Raw genomic sequence first — 26,321 nt, forward strand, 5'->3', positions numbered from 1 at the left:
GCAATGACGAGGTGACGATAGAACCATACAGTGGCATTACCCGTTAAGGGGAAAGGCCCAGATGGTATTCACCTAGGAAACATGTCCCGCACATCCGCGTTTAACACCTCGATTCTCTTATGGAGCTTCTCCTCCAGCTCCCACTTGGTTGCCTCGTACATGGCGCTGTTTTGCTCAAACACCGGTCTGATGCTCTTCAGCCAGTGGATAGTGGTGTTGTTTAATTCGATGTGATCTTTCGCCAGGCTTGTCATTCCGATTAAAGAAGCCATCATGTGCAACGACGCCGTGATCTGTTCCTCTAACGACCTCATCGTCGTAGACGCGGCAACCAGCATGTACGCACCTGAAATTTCGTAATTAGACATGAAATTAATTAATTAGCTTTACGCGTGCAAGGATTCACCTAATTCCAGTAATTCTTTGGTGGTAGAAGGAACGTTCAAAGCTCGCTCTCTTATTTCTTCAAAAGTATTGCAAATCTCGAGATTAAAGTTCCGATGGCTCTTGACTAATTCCTGGATGATTAACTCGCGCGTCCCTTTCGTATAGCGAAGAAGGCCCGCCTTCGCCTCCACTTGGCGCATACTTCCGATCGAGAAGTACTCGTGATCCAGCTGAAATCGGTTTTCTGTACGTTTAAACTTTAAATGAGAAGTCAAAGTGCTTTACCATTCCGTTGATTTCTCGAACGAACCGGTTAAAATCTTCCACTTTGCTCGCGCACTCTCGAAAGCTGCGCCCCGTGCTGACGTAGGCCACGATGTTGCTGCGAGCCTCCGGATCGAAAACCATTTGAAATTTGTCGCGCAGCTCCGTGACGTAGTCGGTCATCGGTTTGAAAGTGTTTGCCAAAACCTGCTCGAGCCTTTGATACGCCTCCTCCAAGTACCATTCGGGTACTATCACTCTGATACGATCTTGATCGGTTTTCACGCCGACCCAAGACTCCAACGGTGGTAGCGTCTGCCCCACGCGAGCGATGTGATCGATGGTGTGGCGGAAAGATTGAAAAATGTCCTCCATCGTTGGGCTGTGAAACAGCTCGTTCGCCTCGCATTTTAGTTGCAACTGGGTGGGGGGCAAACAATATGATTGGGTCGTCTTTCGATTCGAATCTCGTGCTCGTCGAGGCAAAGGAATAGCGTACTTTTAATAGCGGCACGGTTCGCCAGTTGTTTAGAATTTCCAGCAGATGTTCGATGCTTTGTATTATTCGCGCGAGCACTTGAAGGCCGAGCAAGCTATTGGCGCAGCGGAGGAAGTTGGGTAGCGAGAGCGAAGGTACGTCGTGAAGGTAGCGCGGTTCAGAGATGAGGCGCACGATGTCGCCGTAGTAGGCGCTACTGACCGCGAGGGCGCCTTTTTTCGTATCCACTTCGACCAAGTCCAGGAACCTTAAAGATTGTGCTAGTTATCGGCACTCGTCAAGCAATTAGATTCGTTAGCAGTTGCAACTGCTGGAGCTCACGCGTCTCTACATTGGCAGGAGTGGTGGGAATTAATTGTTAAGGAGGAATGAAGAACCTGTTGAAATCAAGATAACCCTGGGCCCGATAACGTCCAAAGTCGCAAATCCACTCCGGCATGACCAGCTGCGCCCTGGATACTATGTTTCTCATCAGCCTGTGGGGTAAGTAATAGCTTTTCATAAACGCGCAACGGTTTTTCAAATACTTGGGGTAGAGTTCGGTCCGCCCGGGAAGTTTAAACGGCGGTATCGGTATGAAATGGACTTTGCACGGTTCCTGGCACTCTATAGCTATCAACCGTTTCACGGCCAGCTCGTGTATCACGCGGTAATAACGCGTCTTCGTTTCCAGCATTTGCTCCTCGAATATCTCCGTGTATTTCCGTCGTAGGTGAGCCGCGACTAGATCTCGTATATTCTCCTCCCATTCCTGAAAGGATCGTAGCATTTCCAAGAATTCGAAGCGGTGTGAAAGCACGCGAATCGCGTACAGGAAGGAGGGTACTGGCGGGCAAATTGTCCGCAAACTCTTTCATCTTCGCGAAATAGAAGGCTTGAGGTTGCCCCAGCAGACACTCCACAGTGGGCCGGCAAACATTTGGCTTCCTTTCATGATAGATCTTGGATCGTGTAACCGCTAATTCCAACACGCTGCGCACCGTCTCGACGTCCAGCTTTTGGAACAATTAGTTAAACGATGCTCTATGTATTTTCAAATGCATTCGTGGGGCAAACAAGCTCGTACCTTTTGTAACCTGAACGCTTTCTCAGGGAATCGCTTAATCTTCGGTTTAGAGTCGATGGTCTGCACCTCCGTTGCGCCGTCAAACGCATTTCCATCCTCTTTCGACTCCGTCATTTATTCGTCGATATTTTTCCACATAGAAATCACAATTTCTCTCCTCCTCCGTCCGTCAAACGGCCGGAAATTCTCTGTACGCATTTAACATTAAACACGAATGTGTTCTTTCTTTCTGTGTTGTTCTTTTTTTTTTCGAATGTAGGGTTCACAGTGGAGGATAAATGAATGATCACAGGCGCGTTTGTCGTGTACCATTTGCGTGGGAAATATATTTAGAATTATAAATAGTACAATAAACGCGACCAAAACAGCATTGAAAGGATCGGTCAAAGATATAAAAAATTACAGTTATGGACGACAGTGGTTACGAAAAGTCCACGAAATCTTTTTCTTCTACAGGCTATATGCACGCGTATGTACGAGGTGGGCCAGAATCCGTGGTAGAAGCCAGCCAGCGAAAAATTACATATATAAAAGATATCGCGTTCTTTTTGCTTCTACGGCGAATCGTGTCCCATCCTGTAGACTGCAGAATTTATAGCATTACTTGAAGCGACGTAGACATAATGGTAGTAAGATCCAAAGTAAATGCATTCGATCAACGTTAACGAAACGATTATATTTGAACATAAAAATTAACGTGACTACCTCCTAAATGTTACAATGAGAAAATCTGTCGGTACAGAAAAAGAAAACGCTCGTTCGTTGTAAAATATAATCGAAGATGCGCTGACGCGGGCTGGATCCTCGGACCAAAACGATCAGACTGTGCCAATGTGTAATATCAACAGGGCGAATAGCAGCAAGCAGATAGAAAGTTAGTTTCGAGTATGCTGCATCAACGAGTTAGAAAAAAAGAGAGGTTTCTCTAGACAACAATTGGCCCCCTTGAACCTCTCCGTCTTTCAGGATAACGTTTCACTGTTCCCAAGTCTGTTTACTAGCTTTCCTGCGACCGATTGATAAAGCAGCTTTGACCTCTCGCTCTTACTCGCGGTGACATATTGGCACAGTTTAATGCCAGAACGCCCTGCACGGCATCAGTCCCTTCTCGCTTAAAAGAACCAACGAACCTTTAGCTTACAAATTGTACGCATTAGATATTAGATGAACAATAAATTGGAAAAGAAGATTGTGAGATTTTGGATAGAAACGAATAGGGCGTAGAAATAGAGTGGAAGTATATGTAGAGTAATGGTTATAAATGGGAGATTGATCGGCTCGTGTCGACCCGTCGGGGTACAGGACAATACGTGATCTCGTAGTCGTACGTTAGCTGACTAGAACTTCGAATATCACGTCTTTAGAACTCTGTCGATCGTTCTCGCCGATTTTGCGGATGAAATGATCGAAGAAAATCCTGAGGCAAATCTGATATTCGGTATTTCGGTATACCTATAACATTTGTGGAAGTAACGTTTCTCGCTGCCTATACATGTACGTAACTGTAACTGTAACGTAACATCTATTTGTAACTAACATTTTCGTGTATGAAATAGTTCCCGAGCGCGGCTGATAAAACTTGGTAAACGCCTGTTCTGTACACGTTAATCACGCGATAAGTATTAACAGCCTTCCATTGAAAAATTTATCGCTGCCGTTCTCGCCGACAATCTGAGAAAGACTTGTAACGGGTAAAACACCTCTGGCACGGTCCGTTTACGAAAGTCTCGCATCTTTCTTCTCTCCTTTTCTTCTTCTCTCTCTCTCTCTCTCTCTCTCTCCCCTTTAGTCTAACTCCCCTCGCTTCGTGTTCCTTTTTACAACGCTTGGCTAACGTACTATCCTATAACCGAATTGTACAATCGTTTCGTTCTTCGCTTGCTCGCGTAATGTTATGTACAAAGGATGCGTGTGAATAATTTTCCCGTTCGTCTCGAACGGTCTCTCGATACGCTTGCCTCCCAATAATTACATTCTCGCCGGTCGCGGGACGACCGGCTGCTGACCAACAGATACACAGATACACCGTATAAAGCAATGAAATATATACAAGATGTTCCGTGAAGCACTAGAACGTGCGCGTGTCATCGAATAACGCTTATAATACAAAGGAGTTAACAATAGAATGGTGACTTCGGATTATCGTTTCCTATAAGTATAGAATATATATGTGTATATATATATATATATGTATGTACAAGACGGTAAAAACAAAGCTCGCGCAACAAGTTGCCTTTTTGTACAAATCCCTATCGCAAGCTAATGTGTGGCATTTCAGTTTCTTTTCCCATGGCAATGAAATACTTAAGTAGTGATGCACAGCTGTCAGTAACGTAACTTCTAAGGTACATAGGTATGTTAGAGGAAAAAATATATGTATGTATGTATGTATATGTTATTCGTAGCGAGCTCGACCGAGGAAGATTATTATTTAGGATCGCGCACGATTTCTCTCGCTGTTTCCTCGTAATATTTGTCGTGAGGCATTCGTGGTAAACTTACATCGTGAATACAAACGCTGATGCTAATCGATCTACGTAACTACCCGGTATGATCTACAGAGGATGCTCTCGCAGTCGTAAACTGTATATAAAATATCTGAATTAGTGAACAGAGCGAAGCCAGCAAAATAGAAGAATATTCTCACTCTCGCTACTCACTATTCGTTACTCATTATTACTCCTTATTCATCCGTTTCACGAGTTTTCGTTTCGCAAAAGTCTGTGGAACCTTCTGTCGATACAAATACAACAACAAAGCGTCAAACGAAGACGGTCTCTTAAAATATAGTCGCCTCTTAATCGTCCTCTCTATCTCATACAAAAAGAGCAATAGAAATTAATATTTATATCTTCGGACGATAATGATCGTCGACATCATTCGCAGAAATATTTAAGCAGTACGCGTTGGCAAGGTAACTCGGCTCGACTTTTTAAGAAAAGAAAGCGGTCATAACGATAGCACTTGATACGGGCAAGTGTAGCGTTTCTTAATAGCGTACAATAAAACTTAAAGTTTAGAAAGAAATTGAACAGGTCTAGGTATGCGAGTACGTACATTGTACATAGATACATAGATACATACATACATACATGTAGCGAGAAAGCAGAATTCGCGAGATAGAAGAATCGAATGCAAACGAAAACTCGATACAAAACGTATGTCTATTACCCTAACTCTTTGCTTCTTTGCTTAAATGTATCACAATGATGTATATATTATTCTCTTTCTTCTTTACAAGCTCCTTTAATGGAAAAGAAATGAAATTGTATGTTTCTGTTTCTATTTGCGTTCTATGCGTAAATCCTCTTGCTTCTTTTAAAACGATACGAACAGTTTACGCTATATAAAAATAACGTTTCCTTTTTAAAGATAAAATCACATTTGAATATCATATAATTCATAAATACGTCTGCAAGAAAGGAAAGAATAGAAATGAAAAGAGGGAAAAAAAGCAAAAGGAATCTCTTCGTTTCATGTTTTCAGACATTATTCTATCGGAGTTTAATCGGTGTCGGATCATAAGGGTAAAAGATCGATCAAATTAGCGCGCGGTTGTGTCAACGACTCGGGAAAGAATTCCGTCAGCTTATCGTACAATTCGGTTCTTAAAGTATGAATATCGCGGGTGGGTGGACAGTACAATGACGTGCCCGTGTTAACTAAATTTCCTAATACGCCGCCTGAACCGTTTGAATTCGTGGATTCTCCTAATAACGAGTTTTGTTCTCTGAATAGAATAGACGTTAACAATTGAAACTGTAACGAAGAAATGCATAAGGTTCAAAATGCAAAATCAATAAAATGTATTCACCCGTTACTGATAAAAGATATCAATACCTCTTTCGTCTGTTCCACATCGTTATGATCGATAATCTCCGATATTTTGGTCTGTAAATATTCGAGCGCTTCAACGCTGTTGTTCAATGCTAGCTCTTCGAACTTGTGCTTCCTGATAAGTAGCTTGCATCGTTTAAGAATCTGTTCGTGCGAGGGCCTGCATAATTTCAGCTGCCAGAAATCATCCAGCCGTAAGTTTGGAAGACAGGATCTTCCAGGATTTCCTCCGAACAGAAAATGAACCTAACGAAAGATAACGTAAGGGCTATTATAGGGAAATACGATACATGGACGGAGATGTTGCTGGTCAACGTTGTCCGACAAACCTTTTTCACGTGATCGTAAACTAACTGATGCGCGAACCGCGGGCACGGTTCGTAGTCCTGCATTTTACTCCAGTACTTTTCTCCAACGTTCTCGTTTCGATAAATGCAAGACCATTTGTTGTTCTTGATATCGTACACCCAGAAAGAGTTCTGTACATTATCGTCTCTCTTGTCTTTGTTCTTACTTAAACCCTGAACAGAGAGTGTACATGCAACGGCCATTACCCTTATGTATTATTGTCAATCGCCAGAATTTCACCATACGAACCGATAGAACGTAAATTTCACCCAGCTCAGGATCGATCGTCGCTTTTTGCGTAAAACCAGGCGCCGGAATGTGATTCGAATCTTTTGTACCGAGGTCATTGAAGTTTATGTGCTCCACGTTATTCGTGTCAACTTCGTACGTGAAAAAGTCGCTCAGATATTCCTTACCCCTTTGACCCGCGAAAATATATAGTTTCCTCGATCTCTGCAAAGAACCATTGCAGCGATAAGAAAACTTGTATTGCAACTTTTTGCGATGTAAGTGTAATGTGTATGTACCGGATGGAAGAGCATAGAGTGGCCGGCTCTAGATCTAATGGTCGGTACGTTAGGAGGGCATGGCCTGGCAATGTCGCAGGCAAGTCTGGTCCAGGTACCGGTTGGTACGTGGTAAGAATACAATCCAGAGAAAATTGGTTCGGTCGAACTGGGTGCCATGCCGTGTTCATCGGAACTATAAGTTAATCAAACCTTTTAAAACGCTCGTTCCCACGAGCGTTACATATATCGTTGACCTTACTTTGTTGGGGAAACAAGAACTCGACCGCCAAAAATGTATATCGTTCGTTTCTCAACGTCCATCGACATTTGATGGTCGAAAATTAATTGAGGTCCTCCTACGACTCCTGTATCTTCCGATATTTGGGTCCATTTGTTCGACTCGATATCGTAAACGAAAAAGTCACTCTTCAAGTTTTCCGGAGTTCTATACTGTGTGTCCAGGTATCTGCCTAGGGTAAACAGTTGTCGACGTTCTGGATCGAGGCACATTTTGTGACAAGATCTTGCACTCGGGCCGCCCTACAATTAGACAATCAGTTTCAATTCCCCGACCAACCATACCCATTCGTCTTCAACTACTTACCATACTTTCCGTATCCTTACATATGACGGTCCATTTGCTGGACGCTATGTTGTACGACCACAAGTCCGAAAGGTCTTGATTTCCATCCCATCCCCCAAAGAGGTAAAGGAGTTCCGCGGATGCATCGAGCAACATTTGATGACCTCCTCTCATTCCAGGCTTAGGATCGCTTGTTGACAATTTTGTCCAGACCGTTCTATAAGTCTGAACGTTGATGTAGTCGTTTAAAAGACCCACTACAACGAGAATTACAGTACCGTCCGAGATTCCGCCCATCTATTCTATAAGCAAAGAACGAAAATACCTACCCATCACTGCGTTACTTATGAAACGTTCAGCTTGCAAATGATCCCCCTTTGTGACCAGTAAATCATATAATCCTGTCAGTCTGGGATCCTCCAGTGGAACCCCGGTAACCCTTTGCAGAGTTTCTACAATTTCTGGTTGTTCGAGTCTTCTAAAGTGTTTCATGCACAGTCTTATTACTTCTTTCTGACGGTACTGAAGCGCAAACATTATTTACTGGTTACACAGCATCAAAGTGTATTCATACGTCTAAGGAAACTCATTAATATTTTCATTACCGCATTGAACCATTCGATGCTAGGGTTGACTGTGTTGGAATCATCGATGCCTGTTAGTCTAACGTGCCAAATGGAGAAATTAAAGCTGGGTCCCCATGATTGCAATGGAAGAATCTTTATATATCTAACTGGAAAATAATTCTGCTCGTTTCCTAGTATATGCTTCAACTCGAATGTCTCCGGTATAGAATCATTCTTTAGCCCACTGAAAGGTATGATTACTTATTAATTCTACATATACAATTATCCTTTTGCGCCGTCACTTTTTGACTCACCTCTCTAAAAGCTCCATCACATTTTCCGGTTCCAAGCCGCCATATACTTTGAATTTCTTTATATTGCACACGTGTGTCTTCTCGTATTTGCCGAATGTAATTGTTTTCACGACCGAAGGGCATTGCAACTTTAATATGAGAAACTGAAAGAAAAATGGAGATTCCTGTGATACCGAGATATATTGTTTTGTAAACTGTTCTAGCAAGATTAAACGAATCGAAGAAAACTCGACGATTCGAATGGTCCAGAACGGTTTCTTTAAGGTTTCTTCGATATTGTAAACACGTATGTATGTATCGTGTTACGTTGGAATAATGTTTACCTGTGGATAATTGTCAATATCGGAAGACCAGCGAGACGTCTGATCGGATGGTTTATCTACAAGGATATTTCTAAAATAGAAAAGGAAAACGTTAATTCGAAGTTTGGTAGTTAATCCGGCGTGATCGGTGCTGTTAATTTTCTAATTTCATGTATAGAACGTGCGTTCCGTTTCATCATAACCGTTACATTAGGTTAGAGAATGATTATCGGCTAACAACCGTCTTCTTAGCCTGTAATTACGAAGCTGCATTCGTAAATAAATGCTCGGGATATCAGAGGATGCTTACTCTGGCACGTAGGTCGAAGAGAAACTGGAGTACTTGTAAATTTTAAACTCCAAAACTTTCTGAAAATCGCTATTCTCGTTGGACGCCATGTTACACAAATGACATAAGCTTCAGCACTAAACGTGTGTGGCATTTTCATAGGGCATATACGTATGTAGCTATGTATCTAGAGGCGAGCGTATAGCGTTAAGCGTATGCGAAAACAAGACCCGGTAAACGTAAACGGTGCTGGTGTACGACAATACACCGGCTGAACATGATCGCGCGTACTTACTCTACTTAGTATTTACGGTTTCGTAGACGTCGATTCTTTTCAATTCTCTTGTTTCTTATTATCAGAGGACAACGAGAGGCGCGTAAGAACTGGCATAATTATCATAAATAATTGGAGGCCAAGTTGCGTATTTGTAATAGATGCATATAACATTTGAGGAGTTCGCTTTATTTACACTAGTTTAACGAATTCATAAATACATATGTCCTCTATTTTCTCATGTACATTCAAAGTAGACGTAGTTGTGTTCACATTTACGACGAATACAAAACATAAAAATATACACAATTTACAGTCATAGGCCAAGGGCAGAAAAGTTAGACAGAAAAAAATATCTGTAGTGTGTATACACGCGTATATGTATGTATGTGTATCAGTTGGTATACATGTACCGAATAGGATAAACACAATGTATTTTTACAAACAAAATACATTTGTTCTCTGTATTGGGTAGTGGTCTTCCTAGACGCTACCACCTAATTAATTGGCCCCTCCTGACAAATATTACACGTCCATTGCTTCGCGTCCGACAGAGACTTGTGCAAATTCCTCTGCCCGACTGCGAAAGCTAATATCGATCTATTGACGGGCGAAAGAACGGTTTCAGAAATGGAAACCTATTACATACCCCGGTTTACTAAATGAACGTGGTACATGTGGAGCACTTAGTAAACATCGAAACAACCGAGCCGCTTATCTGCTACTGAAATATGACGGTTTTCTTGTTGTTGAACACGCACTTAATCATGATTACGCTTTGATCGTATGTACAGTCAGGTATCACCAGTTCAACTGAAAGGATTCACATAAAAGTCAAGGAATAACTGAGCTTAACTCAGCTCGAAACCTGCGCCGGCTTGTATCGCGTATAAAAGTTTCTCGCGTAATGTTTTTTCGTCTGGAAACTCGGGGAGTTTCAGCAGATTCATACAGGTACTAGAAGTGGGCAAGCGATCTACGCTGCCAGCGTGTTGAATGCAAAAAGGTGGATCGAGCTCCTGAAACATACAGAAGCATGCGTTATTCGTTAGTCGAATGAATAGAAGAGGGCAGGGGGCAGGGGAAGAGGAAGAAAAGATATAGAGGGAGAACGTACACACCTTGAAACCGAGTAGGGGCGGTCGGCTGCAACTCGTAACGAACTTTAATAACTGGCCTTTTTGCAAGTCACTGAATTCGTTAACAACTTTCCAGAAGGCAGCTATTGTCGGATGATCGGGGGCATAGCCCCCCGTGTAGTTGGTGTGAAATTTCAAGTCGTTTACGTCAACGGGAATCTGTGCGCCCGATATCAAGACTTGCAACTCTTTGTTATTGAACATTTGAAGCCAATCCAAGGGAACCACGCTGCCAATACCTTGCTTAAACGCGTAGCATTGCGCTCTAATCTGCTTATTCAGCTTGTAATCGGCCATCAAGTGGATATACTCGATGCGATTGTGATTATTTACAGGGATACTGCCACCGTTCGATTTCAGCTCGTCGACACGTCGTTCGCCCAATTCGTCCGACAATACAGTGAAATCCAAGCCAAGATCGGCGACGTCGCCTTTGTAACTTTTCAGATACAAGAGATTCCTGTACATGACCGGGTCTAAGGAGGCTAAATGATGAACGTCCACGTCCGATTGACGGCCGACGATTTTCGATAGGAAAAATTCGGCGAACGGTAACTCGACCAACAGATTCTCGTACAGAGCTTTCCCGAGGATTCTACCGATAAAATAATAATGCTTGGGAAAATCATCGAGCAATAACTGTACCGTAGGGTTTGGATACAGCATATTGTCCTTGGTAAGCCTGAAAAAGCCTCTGTTAGGGTCGAAGCTGGTTTTCAACAGTTCCGATAAAAACTCTCTAAACAGACCACCACCGTCTACACCGGCCTCTTCCAATCCAGCCGAATTAAACAGCTGTACGCGCATCTTTAATCGCATCTCTGGCTCGTTTTCCGGTGATAATTTCTCGAACGCGTCCTCGTAGAGGTAGTTCCTTCTCACCGATATCTGTATCGATGGCCCTTGCATGAAGTGCGTCAGCTCGCCTTGCTGTTCCGTTTTGTCTCGATAGATCAGTGACTGAAATACCACTACCCGATCGTTGAACGGTATAACGAAAGGTATCTCCCGAAGTAGCGTTAATGTTCGAACTTCCTTGGCGTACAGGGGCGGCCCTTCCTCCAGCTCTTCTCGCGTGAACACTCGAAGCCCTTGAAACGGCACGTAGCCCCTGAGCCTGCGTCTGCGAAATGCGAAATCTTGAGGTTTATCTATCGGTATCACGATATTCGAGGCGATCCAGTGCCCTTCCGGGCAGAATTGCCGCCTTAGGTCTCGCACGTGCAGCTGACGCAGCAAACCGACGGTCACTTTGAACAAGTGCGTCCACATTTGCGTGTCCTGTTGATTTTGAATGGGACAGGACGGCCCGAGGACTGCGTTCTTGTAATCGTCTCTAACGGTGGGTCGGCTGTCGGGGAATGCAAGCTCCACCAAGCCCAAGCAAACGCCTTTCAAGTGACTGGACAGCAGAACCAATTCCGAGGTTGTAAACGGCATCGTCTGTTGCCCGTTAATCTCCGACGGCAGATCGGTCATTTGAATGAAAAACTCTGTATCATGTAACGTTGCAATAAGTAGACTAAATAGTGAACAAAATACGGCTAACAGTGGAACTATTTTCTTTGTGTCCTCGCTGGACAGTCCAATCCCTCTGGATATAATCTGCAGAAGAGGTGTTGCTTCGCCAAATAACGACACTTGGCAGACTGATACGAGGGCGGTCCATAAATTCTTTAAAAATACCGGCTTGAAAGCAAGCATGTATAACAATTTGTACTTGTGAATGGCGAGTTTGTTGGTGATCAGCAAATGATGGCAGAGTTGGCACAATGGTTGCAATACAGCGGTATCTTTACATCGATCCACCGCCAGTAGTATTCCTTGAACGCGTTGCTGTTCATTCAACATTTCTATGCACTGCTGCAAAGTCTCGGCTTGTTCTTGATCGATCATAGTCGCGTTAGACTCTGTGTCCGAATCGTCCGCTTGCTCTATATTCTCCTCGGAGATCAACGAGATTATCGTCGAACTCATAGACGCAAGAACTTGTAGATAACTGATGAGAACTTCCGTAGACTTGCACGTCGCTATAATACAAAGAATATTTCATTAATTATATGCCTGCTGATTAAGTATTAGTACATCTCTTTCGCTCTATATACTCACGGATTTGATTTGATTCTAGGGATAAGATGAAGTATAGCAAACTTATAGTAGGCGCTATCTCGATTCTATTGATACAATCGATTAACTGAATGTACGGAAATTCTTTAAATTCAGACAACGACGGAATAATGAACATTCGAATGGGGTCGGACATTCTTGGAGATAGTATACTTTTACACAGCTCCTGTAAAATCAGCATAGAAAAATCGTCTTTCTGTGGTAGAAACAAAATTAACTCCAGTGGTTGTTTTATCATGTCCACTAAACATTTTGAGATCGGAGTCGGCGCGACGGAAGTCGGCTCCAACATCGGTGGGATTTTCTCGTCTATCAATTTTCTTAATTGCTCGAAATATTTATGCTTTATTAAGTATACAAAGATGCTTTCCAGATGTTTATAACTATTCTCTCGTAAGACCTTCTCTGTGTCTTCTCGACTCATAAATGTTTCTAAAGCTCTTAATGGTATGGCCAAAGAGTAAGCTCTGTCCATTAAGGCCGCATTATGTTGCATACACATTCGAAGGATCCATCTGTGGACAGATATGTTTCTCGTTTTACAAAATGAAAGACGGGGCAATTATATCGAACCGGGTTCCCTCCGAACTTACCTCAATCTCCACAACCAGTCAGGACAGTACACACATTTTTGTGTAATTTCTTGTTGATGCTTTAAAAAATGTTGTAGCGTCCAGACTAATCTACCAGCATCTACGTTACAATCGTAGAAGAATAATAATTTTCGAAAATATATTATCAAATCGTCCAGACTCAGATTTCTACGACCAGTTATTTGCTGATCTTCGTCGAATTCTTTTCTCTTGGCTATTTTCATATGTTTTCTAACAATGAAGCCACGCACAACTGCTTGAACTTTTAATGCAGCATTGTGTCTTAAACGTTGTTGCTCTCGCTTCAAGCGCTCGAATTGGGCATGTTGCAAAAGTACAGACTTTTCGTCCCTTCTGCTTGCGCCTGCTAAATTCTGTTGAGGTTTACGTCTGTAATCTCCTTCAAAACTATACATGATGTTTCGATTTCTTTTCAATAGCATAACATCCCTACATTTATCTCTAAAGGAAATAATAGTTTTCGATCAATCGAGACGTTCTCGTAACCGGGTATTATAATTTAGATTACTTACCGTACAAGTGGGCTCACGATGGCACTTTTAATTGACAATTCACAAGCCTTACTAATACGCGTGGAACGCAAATAGTTGGCAGGAAAATGTCATTTTTTAAGGAACACGATATCTCGTGTGTACTTCACCGCTTATTCCTGCATTTTCCAGAATATTTCACGCGATTCGAAACTCAATGGCATCACTAGCTTCACTGAAAATTTCAATTTACTATTGCGTAGAGTGAAAACTCTTTTTATCATCGACAAGGTTAACGTCTACAAAAATTCTCGAATGTTTTTGATTTACGTTTCGGTGCGGTTTACATCGAAGATAGAATTACAGATATATTCTCGACGGTTGGTTTATTCGAAAGATACGTTAGTAAAATATAACTGGCTGTTTTAACATTAGATTGTATGTATGTACGTATACGTCCAGTCATCAAATGCTCGCCATACTTTATTTCTTCACAGTCATGTGAGAAACATCGAGCATTCGAGACTCGAGAAACATATACATACATTACGATGCACTTACGGACGCACGTAAGTGTGTGAGTCAGGGTGGCTCTTATTTTCGACTTTTGAATTTTCTTCGGGGCACCCTCCAGAATAGTTCCAAATAATTAAAAAATAATCTGTGTAAAGTTTGAGCTCGATCGGATAACGGGAAAGGGTGCCCCTGGGCCCGTAAACATTTAAATCATTATTTAACAGCTCGCGAAGTCGATTTTATATAATATCTTCCAAGTTATTGATTAAATAAAAAAATATGTCAAACAAAAGTTATAGATCCGGATAAGGAGCATCTTTTATGTTGTATTACTTCTTCTTGTGCGACAAACGGTTTTCGAAAAAAGTTTGAAAAATTAAAAAACAAAAACTTTTTTCCCGCAAATTTTCAAAGTTTAAATGCTTCTGGAACACTTTTTATTTATGAAGGCGAACAAAAAAATGGAATTTTTATTTTCGAGGGCTATTTTTTAAACATTTAAGGGGCGGGGGGGGCATATACCGAAATATGCGAAAAAAATAAACAAATTTTTTTCTTATTTTCAATGCTTGATCTGTCGATTTTGCTTCATACGATGTGCTCTCTTCTGTACACACGATTCTGCTCTTTTTTCTTAGTTGTTTTCTTCAATTATTCTATGCAAAAATTTTACCCGCGGCCAGAAGATGTTTTGAAAATCGATACCTTTGAATATTATACAACTGTTGCTTGCAAGTTGCATACCATGACTAGAACAAAGAGGATTAACAGAGGAACAAGAATGCGTAGGACAGCGCTATCATCACCATCGCTATCCGCCAAGAGCGCCAAGTGAAAATTGCTTTTATACACTTTTATACAAGGCGCCACAATCCACAATGAATCAGCAGCAGGCAAGGCGCGTCTCATTGGACCGTATAGTTCGAAAATTAAAATTCCGTGTCGGGATTGGTTCTATAATTGATGGTCACTCTGTAGTTCTGGTTGATATGTTTTTTTTTGCAATTTGATGGACCATTTCATTCAATTTCATTCCCGAAAGAAACTCATTTCTGTTTGTTGGACGATTATACTTCCGATTAAATGGGAGAATGATTAAATCCGGTTTCGTTGAGGAATCCTAGGTATATGTAAATAAAAATGATGGAGAGTACACGGAAGATTTTGGAACGCGTTCTTTGGTCTGTTGTGTAAAATTAAATGAAGAATGGCCGGGAAGATGGCGGCGGCAGAGTCAAAACATGATATTGTATCGTGCTACGAAACTGTGAAAGGAAACGTATCGACGATAACATTGCACAGAGAAATAGAATGCTACCGGTTCAGATTGCTAGACTTAATTTACTACTTGACTTCTGTCAGTCTTTTTTTCATCGACATAGCAACAGGTGAACAAAGAATAAAAGCGTACTATATACTTTTTGTATCGCGCTAACAAGTTCTTTCATTCAATGTACAACAATAAAATGTATCGTAAATAGTATGTTTTAATGAATATAAAAAGTGGTTGATGATTCTATACAGATGTATAGCTTGCTAATTGCACAAAGCGAGACGTGTATTCTTACAATTTTGTATATATTGTTTGTACTTGCTAGTTATTTATAATATAACATAATTTGTGGCTTGTGTGCCTTTAACGTAACACGTAGCAGCTGTAGACTAGCTGCACGATGCCTTCTAAAATGGGGGCCCGATCCAGTCCAATTCGTGTTTGAATGTTTATATATCAGTCGTATACGTAAATTGTAAGATGAGGTCATGTTTTTTTGAAATTGATGTCAGTAAAGCATTGAATATACGCATTTAGGAAATACGTGAAAAGCATTATAAAATATTTTTTTTGTAGATAGTATTGTATTTATGCAATATTTTTTACAAGGCCAATTTATTTGGGGATGCTTTGCTTTGAGTTTCACAATTCTACCCGCAGCCGTTATTCAAATGTTTAGCTTGAGATGGTATCACAGCGATGGCTCTATTAAAGCTATACATTGGTTATTACACTTTCTCTTCTTGGGAGTGTTGCACAGGTATTATTTTAAATTTGTTTGCTATTAGTTTACAATTAGTCATTGCGTTTCTTTTGAGGGTGGATGATTTTACTTCTAGGTATTTGATTTTACTTTACGCTACGATATATTCGTTAAGAAGCAAACCTTTTGCGAAGGATAAGAATTGGGTGTATAGACAGGAGAGCGATATATGCATGTTGCACTTGTTTGGGTCATTCATGGGGGCCGCTCCGCAATTAATATTGCAGCTGTACGTTATGGCAGTCTTACATCGTACACCATTGTGGACAAGTAAGAAGAATTAAAATAGTTATATCCAATAAAAACTATGGAAGTCATTAATCTCATGGTAGACATATTGCTCGAGTTTGGGGCTAAATGCAATAATTTATCACATTCGTGTTTCCATTGCTAATGAGAAACATCTTAAAATATTATACAGGTAAATAGGAAAAAAGTTTAAAATCGGTTTCATAAACTTTGTTGATTTCATCGAGCAGCGATCTAGGAACATTCTGCATATACTCTTTAACCAATGCAGCGGTTGTAACCCCCCGTGGATTTATGTTTCTCAAATCATTCCGTTCGTACAAATAATCGCTTAAACCTAATTCTTGCATTAGGAACTTTTGATCTCTCTCAATGGTATCAAACTTCAAAATGTAATTGTACTTGATTAGGCAGGGTTCACACGTATCGACAAATGGTGCCCAATGTTCGTCAAAGTATTTCTCTTCTACTATAAAACGGAGAAATTCTGTAAACGTGGGCTCCAGTTTCGTTTCATTTGGTTTCCTAAATCGATGATACTTGTGCGCAATGTGACGCCCGAATCTCTTGTAGTAGTAATCCCTTCCTTCTATGTGTTCCAACTTGTCTCTGTACGCGGATACAAGACGTTCAAATGGATGACGAACGATCAAGAACTTTTTCGTTCTATTTAACTTCTGCAACGGAAAAGCCCTCTCTTATAGCACTGATTTACCATCTCTACTGCACTCGGCGATTATTCGTATGATCACGTACTTGATATGCTCTCTTGACGACTCGATCGCGTGGGAATGCTTTCCGCACAATGGTATTAATCTGTAAAATATCTCTCCGAATCAACTCCATAGCTGTCTCAGTTAATACTCCTCCAAGCGTAGCAAAATGCTTCATCCAAGTAGAACTTGCTGCTTTGTATATAGGGCACCACGATATCCCATGCGTTCTGCGCAGTATAAATGTCGATTAATTCGCGGTAAGGAGATAGAAAATAAAATAGATCATTTTATACTTACGTATCAATAACCATGTTCGACAACACATTGTCTAAATTTGATTCTTTCCTGACTATCGTTTGACAGTATTGTTCTAGTTGATTTTTTCTCACGTTCAGTTGAATCCTTATCTTTCTCATCTCTTCCATTGATAGAGTAGTTAAGGTAGATTTATTGCTAACTGGATGGCTGTATTTATTATAGCTTTCCATATCTACTACGTAATTTGCAGTCTTTAAATGTTCGTCCTTGTGTGAACACGAATTGTATAACAAATTCAATAAGAGTATAAACGACATAAACGCTACAACAATTATAGTAACTAATTTCGCTAATGTGAGATGCCTCTGTAAAGAAATAGTAGCATGTTTTTAGTGGATCCACGGTTCTCCGTGTAGATTAGGCGGAGTGATACTTACATGTAACCCTGCGAACATGTTATTAAAAACATGTATACACTTTACCTTCAGTAAATACGAGCGTATCATCGTTTGACTTTCAAGTTTTGTCATTTTTATCATCGACATTCTATATCTCTTATACTTGAATTAAATGCAGCGGTCGATGGGAATGATACTTTTGTGACAGAGGCAATGTAATTCTGGCAATTTGAGAGAAAACTGAGGTTGAGAGGCTGCATATTTTTACTTCCTTTGACCCGCCCCCATAGATAACAGAGGCAGGAACAAAGATATTGCTGACAATGGTCTATCTTCCGGCAGATAGTATTGCTCTTCGAGCTTAGAAACTATTATACTTTGGTGACTACCGTCCAGACATTCTATCGGGAAAGCTCACAGCGTGGTCACTTTAAAAATAATGTTCCCTTCTCTGGGTAGGGTGGGTGTTTTAAAGCGCTAAAAATAAAATGACTCCCAACTGTCACTGTTACCGATCAAAAAAATTTCAACAAGTACTGATATCTAGCTTTCTGAATCTTAAGCGTACAAGAATATACAGAAAACATTGAACTCTTCGACTGGTGGAGAATGAATTGTATTTAATTTGTTTTTAAATGGGTAATCGAACAGGTTTGTCCGCCGTAGTGTCCTTTTGCTCGTTAAGCTGGGCTATAGGCACGTATACTAAAGCGATGCACAAAATAAATCCTGGTCATCACAAGGCAACGTGGGTAGCATTGGCTGTTCAGGGCCTTTGGCGAGCTGGAATGCTGATATCCAGAATAGCTGTTTTGGTTTTAACGGCAGTCTGCTTGAGGGAATGGTTTTTATTGTTTCTTGGTAAGTGTACGAGTGAACTAACACAGAAATTACTTGCTCTGAAAATAGATTTATGTCTTTCACACGGTGCACATTCCTCTCCAAATGTTACAGGACTCCATTGGCTATTTATGAGCGTTTGGGTAATTCTCCAAAACACAGACTTCTGCCCCACTGTATGGGAGGAGCGTATTTATAATTGTATCATAGGATTAATTTATTGCTTCGACTTTTTTAATTTACGCGCAGGGAAATCGCGGTATAGAGTACTCATATTTTATTCTATCCTCGTGACCGAGAACATAACGTGTTTAGTCGTTTACGTGTTATGCTTTAAAGACGCGATTAAGCGCGAGGAAATCGCGACAGTGACGAGCCTGATAGCTGGAGGTATGATGATCGGATTGTCGAGTATGCTGTTCTATTACGGCAAGGTTCATCCGTCAAAGATGAACGGAGGTACAGCCACAGACACCGATAAGAGGCCCGAGATGGTTGTAGCCAATCAAGTTGTTACTCCCAGATCGTTCAAGCAGTATTATCCGAATTCGACGTGCTCCGTTGAGCATTCTCAGGGGCCTGGATCCGAGGAAGTCACCACAGACAAGCAATCCTTGTTAACGAACATCGTACAGAATTCGGAATGCGCGGAGAACGGTATTATCAATCAAACTTGTAAAATCGAAAACGAATCAAAGAGCGCTGCCATTGGCGTTGCAGCGGAGTGCGAGTCGGCGCATAGCAACTTTTCTAAGGACGAGAGTAGCCCCTCGTTGAACGCGCTATCGAAAAGCCCACTGGCCGTGTCGGACGGTGCTCGTGAGTATCTTGAAATTGAGAATGAGTGCAACGATGCCACCGAGAAGGATATCCATCGTCAGAAGCGCAGAGGTATTTGTCTGCCGACCACGCATGGTTTGGATATGGACATAGACAAAGACGTACCGGCCAAGGATTCGACCGTTTGCAACTCGTCGGCCTCGTCGCAGAAGAGACGAGGCATGTGTTTCTCGAACCAGCTGATCCTCGAGATGGAGATGGAGAAGGACGTGGATGGAAAGGTTTTGATCGATAAGGAATTGATATCGGAGGTAAGCGTGAAGCGCGATGGAGGGAAATTGGAGGAGCGTCCTCTCGGCAAAGCTTGCGACCAGCTGAACGGTATCGGTATTGCGGTGTTAAGGGATAGACTAAAGACCCCGACCATGTTCAACGACGCCTGCGAGAAGGTCTCGGAAACGGAGAAGCTGACGAAAGAGTTGCAGCAAAGGGACGAAACGATGAGTTGCGTTACTTCGATACATGACTACGAGAACGTCTGTCCCCTTGGTGTTGCCAGGCCACCTTGGTGTATTCGTAGCTGGAAAGGATACACGGACATTGAGACTTACATCCACGACGACAGTGTGGTCAGGGACAGAAGACGGGATACTTTAACAAGTACGACCACCGGGACAACTTACAGCTCCGAGTTCTCCGACACGACTTGCGCTAGCTCGGTGCTCAGGGGAATTCTCAAGCAAGATGATTATCTTGACACGCTCGCGTACGACTTGATCGATCCCCGGGAATTAAGAGCGCTCTACAGCGAGGATGTGTTCGCGAAAAGGAGTTGCGACGTTGACGAGCAGAACGCCACCCTTTATATCGCGAAACCGGTAGTGATAGACGACAAAGGCGGCATGTTCGCGCTGGATACCATTCTGGAGGAGCACGACGAGGTGCCCGCGGAGGAGAAGTTGGAGTATAAGTATACTCGACCGGGCTGCGGTTCCGTTAGCACTCTGGTCAGCACGATAGATCAGATCAGAAGGTACACGGCCGACAATTCACCGAGGCACGTGTACCACACCACGGGCGCCCAGTGGGAGGATATCGATCCCAAGGATTTGATAAAGAGAGCGCAGCTCACGAAAGCGCTGTTCAAGAACGATCTCAAGGACACTGCTGCCTACAACAGGAATTACATTAATCGGTTGGAGGAGCCAAAATTGGAGCCGGAGTCCCGCATCGTTCGCGGGAAATGTGAGATAGACGCGATCCGAGACTTGGTTAAATATTGTACGATCGAATCGATTAAGAACACACCGTTGATAGACGCGATACTCTCGGATTCACCGATTCTGGGGAACAAAGGGAAGCTACAGAGCCAGGTCTCTATCGCGTATCGAAGAGACGAGTCCGACTCGAGGGAAAACGATTTGTACGTCGAGATGAGTCCTTTGGTACCTGTTGAAAACGTTAAAGTTGTACATAATAATTTATCCGAGACTCTTGTATCTTCTAATGTCATAGACCCTGATAAAGATAAAGATACTGGCGCGAATGTGTCGATCAATTCGAATGCCGGCGATGCGAAGAAGGCGGAAGCGTTTTGCGATGGTAAACGTAAGAAAGCGATCAATTATCCGAAACGAAAGTTCTCTCTGTTAAAGGAGAAATTCGAGTCAAAGTCGCAGCTGGTTTACGTTGTTACTCCGAACAACGCTATTAAAATAGGACAGTCAGCTGGTTCCCCCGATTCGGATGCATCGAAGAGAAACGTGTCGGTAATTTTTAAAAAGACCTCGGATGTTTCAACCAGACACGATAAAGAGAATTTGGCACCAGCCCCTTTGCTTCACGTTAACCGTATGATAAATGTTCCGCATGATAGATCTCAAATCAGTCGAGAGAAGACCGACACGATTTCCGAGGACGACAAGTCTCTGTGCAATACCGACTTAAATTTAAAAGAAAGAAGGCATATATTTCTGGAGCAAGTTCTATCACCTCCGAAACTTTTAACTTGGAGCAAAAGAAAATCGTTCGTCGGATCCGCCGTGAAAAAGTAGCATGTAGTTCGAATTCCGGGAGTAGTCTTAGTTGAGTCGATGCACGCACACGATTTCTTAGGATACAGCTTCTCTACGAGAGTGATATTAGTTAGTTTTAGTTTACGGAATCAGAGTCCTCCCCTTAGATTCATTGTGGATCGATAAGAGACAAGTACAGAAGGAGAATGTATGTATATTTATTTCGTTGCAATTTATCGAACGGATTATATCTTTTATAAGGAGAAGAATTGTACCTATTATGTATTGTATCCATTTTATTAGGTATGTAAATCAATTAAGTACATCGTTGCCAAGTACGATATTACATTATACAATATCAGAGATATGTGTAATACTTATACATATGAAAATTATTTTTATATACAACAATGTTATATATAATAAAAGACTTTTTACATAATAATATATACTTTAAATGGCACCAGAAAATATTGCATGTCATGGTTACACGTAGAGAAACTACGATGAGTATTCAAACGAATATGATATTCTAAAAGTTCCCTAGGAATAGCGCACCTCTAATAAAAGACAAAAGAAATGGCGCTATTTTTATTAACGAGTGGCACACGCATACGCATACATTTGTGTATGTATCTGAATGTCTAAATACATTTGTCAACGTAACTTTAATCACTGCATCTCTTACTATACTATAAAACTTATAGGTCATTACTTTTTACTTAATACTTCTTTCTCGTCCCTAATTACATCGTTTCACATATATTTCTCATAGAAGTGATTGCATCGTGCAGTATGTGTAAAGAATTGTACATACGTTAACGCGAGAAAGGAACTAAGTTTAGCAGAAACTTACTTAACAAATTTCACAGATGTATAAAAGAAATTAAAAAACTAGTCAGTCTTTCGTGTTAAAACTTGATTGTATGTTGGACGTTGCACGTTACGTCCGTGTGATATGTAATATAACGATTGGCAGTTGAAATTTTGTTTAAATTAAAGCGCGAGTAACGCGTACGTACGCGTTAGTCGCGTACTATGTCTTTCGAACACAGTATTATATAAATAAGAAAATTACGAACTTTGCAAGTTTTCGTTTAAATGAATTGTCAATCGATCGCGTCGTAAAGGAACCGGAGGAAATTGATGGCATTTAAAATGTTTTCGTGAATGTATATAAATTGCATAAATTAATCTGTTACACAAAGGTATCTTGCCCTCAAATTAAGGTTCCTTGTTCGTTACTCACGTTTACGTCATATTTCTTGATCCATTTGATGTAACAAATGAGCGGTAAGCTACGCAAATTGTTACATATCCGGGTTCCAAGAGAAACTTTCCGCAACTCTTGAGCAACTTGACGCAGAGATTTGCCTTTCGTTTCGGGGATGAACAGAAAAACGTAGAGAATAGTAACGAGGCACATGAAACTGTAGAACAGGTACGATCCAGCTAATGTTAACGACTCTGAAATCGAATAATCGTGTTATATGAAGCACGCGTCGTTTACTTGAAGCATATATAAAGCACAGAAGGAACTTACTGGTCATGGTGCTAACCGATTCTGTGGCAATAATATGCGTTATCCATATCACAATGGAAACAAAACTGATGCACTTCCCTCGTATCATTACGGGGAACACCTCGGTAAGATTTAACAGCGGTACAGGACCAAGACCTAATGCGTACGCTGCCTCGTACACGAGCAGAGTTATTACGGCCAAAATACGTAAACCACCGGTCAGACCTTCGGAAACGACGATATTTTGCATCTGCAATTAACACATTATCGTTAAAATCTGCTTCGTTAATGAATGTTGATGTTGCAGTTAATATTCTCTAAACAGGAAGAGGAAGCACACGTACTTCGCAGGACGCTTTGATCTGAGTCCATGTCTCAGGACTAGGAGCGACTATCGCTAATGGAGTTGGCAGCAAGGGAAACGGTGGCGGAGATCCGGCAGGCATAACGTTTTGCATTTTTTCCTGGTTATTATGATTCTTACAATGATTATTCACGATATCTAGATTATCGTCGCCCCTATCTATCGTGGCGAGTAAAGACAATAATGATATTGTCGTCATGCAAATGGTCGCCGATGTGATTAGCGCTGTTCGACGTCCGCATCTTTCCACTATGACTAGAGACAGCATCGTACTGAAAACCTTTACGACGCCAAGCGATATTAAAGCTGTGATCTCAGCAACATCTGCGAACCGAACAAAGTGAAGGAGACGTGTTTTCACACACAAGAATATCGCATATGAATGTAACGCTTACTCGAACAGATGCCCAATAATGCAAACAGCCTCGGCGCGTAGTGCAAGACTTGTCGTTTACCGGTACCCTGCTGAAGTATCAATAGAAAGACCATAATCGTCAGTGTTTTAAAGATCGTGTACCAAGCGTTCTTCAATATAGCCTTTGACATATTTGGCATTCTCTTCCATAGCAGGAACGGTCGAGATCGTTGGAGAAATATTATGGTAATTATACAGGCGGCTAAGGCCGGAACGGCCGTCAATCCAATGGAAAATCGCCATTGATAGTCTATGTTTTTCACAGCAGCGGCGATAATGGAAACTAAAAATCCGATAGCTGTGCCTAACTGGTACAATATTATATTGTATCCACGTTTATTCGAGTCGGATACTTCTGCCATGTATATGCAGTGCGCCACTGCCGACACTGTCCCAGAATATCCACAAATTATTCGTGCGACCAGCAATAGAATATAATGATTTGCCAGTGCTGATAATGTAGCGCCAAAAGTCAAGAAAACCATGGTTAGTATCATGGTCCAACGTCGGCCAAACGAGTCAACAAGAAAGCCTGTAATGCATGATTATTAGTATCTGTTCTTGGTTCCTTATTATCCATGGACAAAGAAGCGGTTTTTCAAAATTTCTTCAAACATACCACCGGTTAGACCACCAAGGAGCGCGCCAACAAACCAAATGCTAATAACAAAGTCCCTTTCGAAGCAATTCAAGTTGAACTCGTGCTTGATTAACGGAGCTATAGGTTTAGCTACTCCCATATCACATCCAAAAGCAATGCCTGCCAGGATCGCGACCGTGGAAACAAAAACATTTTGATTTCCCGATGTTAATGGCGTCAAATTGTCATTCGGCTTTGGAATTGGTTTTCTTAGATTCTTTACAGGTAAACATTGATAATCCTCGTTTGGAACTTTGCTTATAGACGTCTCCGTGGTTCTATGCGAATTATTCAATAATATGGCAGTGTCCTCTTCGTCCGACATTTTACTTTAATACAACGACAGTTACAGATGATTCACATGAAACCGGTTGCCCTTACGTTCTGAAAATCATCGAAGCACTGCGATAATACATAACGTAAAGAAGTCTTGACAGCATCTTTAAGCTTCCACGCAGCCCATAGCGCGCATTTGTAATTCAACTTATCGTCGAATCATTACCATTGTTAACAAGATTGTTCTGGTTCGGAGTTTGCGAATGTGTTTTGTTTACTAAACAATTGGCTCCAAAAGCTTAGTGAGAATTGACATCATTGACAGGGAAAGTGATCCGTATTTTCAGGATTACGTAGTAGTAGTAATTTTCTCGCATTACGTAGAAATGAGTTTCAGCATGTTACTCACCGTTTCCGCGAGACAGAATTATGATAACTACGATTACTGTTTATGTTGCTTCTGCTCATTTGACAGTTGCGGTTCGGATCGGTAGCAATAGGCGGTAGTAGAGACGCGAATTGACAGTTCTCGTGAGTCGTGGACGTTTAGATTCGTAGCGCCATCTTACAAGTGTGGAGAAACAAAAGTGGTGATGTATGCGCAAAAGCGAGAAACACAGGTTTATTTACACCAGAGGCAGTGAGAGCAACAACGGACTAACCTACATTTTTTTCGAAATTGAGTTAGTAATAATAATGTATTACAATATATAGGCTCTACTAATCATATAAAATAGGGAAAAATTTTTTTTTTTCAATGTAGGTTAGTCTGTTGTTCCTCTCACTGCCTCATTTGAAACTATAGATTGCTTTATTATAAACGCACATTTATTATACGAGTAGTTTTACTTTACAATATGGTCAGGATTACTTTGAAAATGGTGTAAGCCCATTTTTTTTTCAAAATTGAGAAAACGAAAAATTTACACATACTTTGTACAAATCTTCATTTACATTTACATATATGCTGTGCTTTAACCCTGTAGGGACTAGTGGGACTTCAGAGTCCCATTCAGACTAACACATTTTTATTTAGCATCGTTGAAATAACGATTCTAATAATATCTTCGAAAAAAATCGAACTTAAACGTGATCGCGTCACCCGTATTCTTCTTTTCGTGGTATTTATTTTTTAATTCGATTCTGGAGGGTAACGATGGACAATCATTTCCCACAGTCAAATCATTAAAAAAATTTCATGGGGTGCTGGTGAAAATATTTTTTTGTCCATAACTTTTTGTTGAAGGGTGGGCAAACGAAAATTTTTTTTCGGGACGTGTATATCCCAGTGGTGGATAAAGACACAAATTTTTTATTTTATACACGACACGTATCTTAAATGTAAATGTGTCATAAATGTCGTAGGTATATCTGGAATGAAAATAACTAGGAAGATTAGACCTCTGGTGGCGCTGGCGGACAATGCACTTTAGTACTTTCGTACTCTGAATTCGCAATTCTATTGAATTCGACGATAAAACATTTGACAGTACATTTGAAAAAATAAAATTGACCTCCACATCCGCTCTATCTCACCACCTGTAAAGAAACTATTTAGTTTCACCGTGTTTTGTGTTTCTTACAACCATACAACTTTTATAAATAATATTTTCGCTTATTACTTGAAATAATAGATATTTGAGGTGAACCGAATTAGTGGGACACCCTGTATAACACAGCTTTTATACTTTTCTCGGTGATACCGGCA

General features: G+C 41.2%; 6 protein-coding genes across 17 annotated transcripts; 1 reads left to right on the forward strand and 5 right to left on the reverse strand.

Annotated features, from left to right (window-relative positions):
- Positions 1-68: 68 nt before the first annotated feature.
- LOC143370081 (dynein axonemal heavy chain 12-like) lies at positions 69-1,399 on the reverse strand (the record flags this gene model as incomplete). Its single annotated transcript, XM_076814694.1, has 4 exons — positions 69-346; positions 407-617; positions 673-1,071; positions 1,151-1,399. Coding segments are annotated over 4 exons (1,137 nt in total), but the record flags the coding sequence as incomplete, so codon positions are not given.
- Positions 1,400-2,513: 1,114 nt separating this feature from the next.
- Muskelin (muskelin 1) lies at positions 2,514-9,136 on the reverse strand. 2 transcript variants are annotated; one of them, XM_076814891.1, is made up of 12 exons: positions 8,986-9,136; positions 8,697-8,766; positions 8,374-8,516; positions 8,099-8,303; positions 7,823-8,015; positions 7,515-7,750; positions 7,170-7,450; positions 6,929-7,103; positions 6,651-6,854; positions 6,383-6,574; positions 6,057-6,299; positions 2,514-5,558 (listed from the first exon to the last, which is right to left on the reverse strand). In XM_076814891.1, exons 1-12 carry the CDS (start codon positions 9,072-9,074, stop codon positions 5,535-5,537), a joined length of 2,055 nt encoding a protein of 684 aa, XP_076671006.1. In that variant the 5' UTR covers positions 9,075-9,136; the 3' UTR covers positions 2,514-5,534. The 2 variants fall into 2 exon arrangements, with proteins under 2 accessions (XP_076671006.1, XP_076671005.1); XM_076814890.1 differs by having other exon boundaries at positions 2,514-5,975.
- A 270-nt stretch (positions 9,137-9,406) lies between these two features.
- Positions 9,407-14,151, reverse strand: LOC143370163 (ubiquitin-protein ligase E3C). Of its 3 annotated transcripts, none has more exons than XM_076814889.1 (6): positions 14,019-14,151; positions 13,631-13,818; positions 13,098-13,559; positions 12,487-13,019; positions 10,360-12,407; positions 9,407-10,257 (listed from the first exon to the last, which is right to left on the reverse strand). In XM_076814889.1, the coding sequence occupies exons 3-6, from the start codon at positions 13,538-13,540 to the stop codon at positions 10,090-10,092; spliced, it is 3,192 nt and encodes a 1,063-aa protein (XP_076671004.1). In that variant the 5' UTR covers positions 13,541-13,559; positions 13,631-13,818; positions 14,019-14,151; the 3' UTR covers positions 9,407-10,089. The 3 variants fall into 3 exon arrangements, with proteins under 3 accessions (XP_076671004.1, XP_076671003.1, XP_076671002.1); XM_076814888.1 differs by having other exon boundaries at positions 13,631-13,823; positions 13,919-14,101; XM_076814887.1 differs by having other exon boundaries at positions 13,631-14,101.
- A 672-nt stretch (positions 14,152-14,823) lies between these two features.
- On the forward strand, positions 14,824-21,841 carry LOC143370162 (uncharacterized). Of its 4 annotated transcripts, XM_076814883.1 has the most exons (5): positions 14,825-15,492; positions 15,954-16,137; positions 16,217-16,410; positions 18,413-18,622; positions 18,716-21,841. In XM_076814883.1, the coding sequence occupies exons 1-5, from the start codon at positions 15,312-15,314 to the stop codon at positions 21,433-21,435; spliced, it is 3,489 nt and encodes a 1,162-aa protein (XP_076670998.1). In that variant the 5' UTR covers positions 14,825-15,311; the 3' UTR covers positions 21,436-21,841. The 4 variants fall into 4 exon arrangements, with proteins under 4 accessions (XP_076670997.1, XP_076670998.1, XP_076671000.1 ...); XM_076814882.1 differs by having other exon boundaries at positions 14,824-15,492; positions 18,413-21,841; XM_076814885.1 differs by lacking the exon at positions 16,217-16,410 and having other exon boundaries at positions 15,351-15,492; positions 18,413-21,841.
- Positions 16,064-18,548, reverse strand: LOC143370168 (carbohydrate sulfotransferase 9). Its single transcript, XM_076814901.1, has 4 exons — positions 17,801-18,548; positions 17,403-17,728; positions 17,146-17,332; positions 16,064-17,066 (listed from the first exon to the last, which is right to left on the reverse strand). The coding sequence occupies exons 1-4, from the start codon at positions 17,906-17,908 to the stop codon at positions 16,554-16,556; spliced, it is 1,134 nt and encodes a 377-aa protein (XP_076671016.1). The 5' UTR covers positions 17,909-18,548; the 3' UTR covers positions 16,064-16,553.
- LOC143370165 (solute carrier family 2, facilitated glucose transporter member 10) lies at positions 21,675-25,231 on the reverse strand. 6 transcript variants are annotated; one of them, XM_076814897.1, is made up of 6 exons: positions 25,037-25,231; positions 24,317-24,721; positions 23,678-24,229; positions 23,263-23,606; positions 22,940-23,168; positions 21,675-22,863 (listed from the first exon to the last, which is right to left on the reverse strand). In XM_076814897.1, exons 2-6 carry the CDS (start codon positions 24,660-24,662, stop codon positions 22,616-22,618), a joined length of 1,719 nt encoding a protein of 572 aa, XP_076671012.1. In that variant the 5' UTR covers positions 24,663-24,721; positions 25,037-25,231; the 3' UTR covers positions 21,675-22,615. The 6 variants fall into 6 exon arrangements, with proteins under 6 accessions (XP_076671012.1, XP_076671010.1, XP_076671007.1 ...); XM_076814895.1 differs by having other exon boundaries at positions 24,317-24,739; XM_076814892.1 differs by having other exon boundaries at positions 25,023-25,231.
- Between the last annotated feature and the right edge of the window lie 1,090 nt (positions 25,232-26,321).

This window comes from Andrena cerasifolii, chromosome 6 (assembly GCF_050908995.1).
Source record: "Andrena cerasifolii isolate SP2316 chromosome 6, iyAndCera1_principal, whole genome shotgun sequence".
NCBI lineage: Eukaryota > Metazoa > Arthropoda > Insecta > Hymenoptera > Andrenidae > Andrena > Andrena cerasifolii.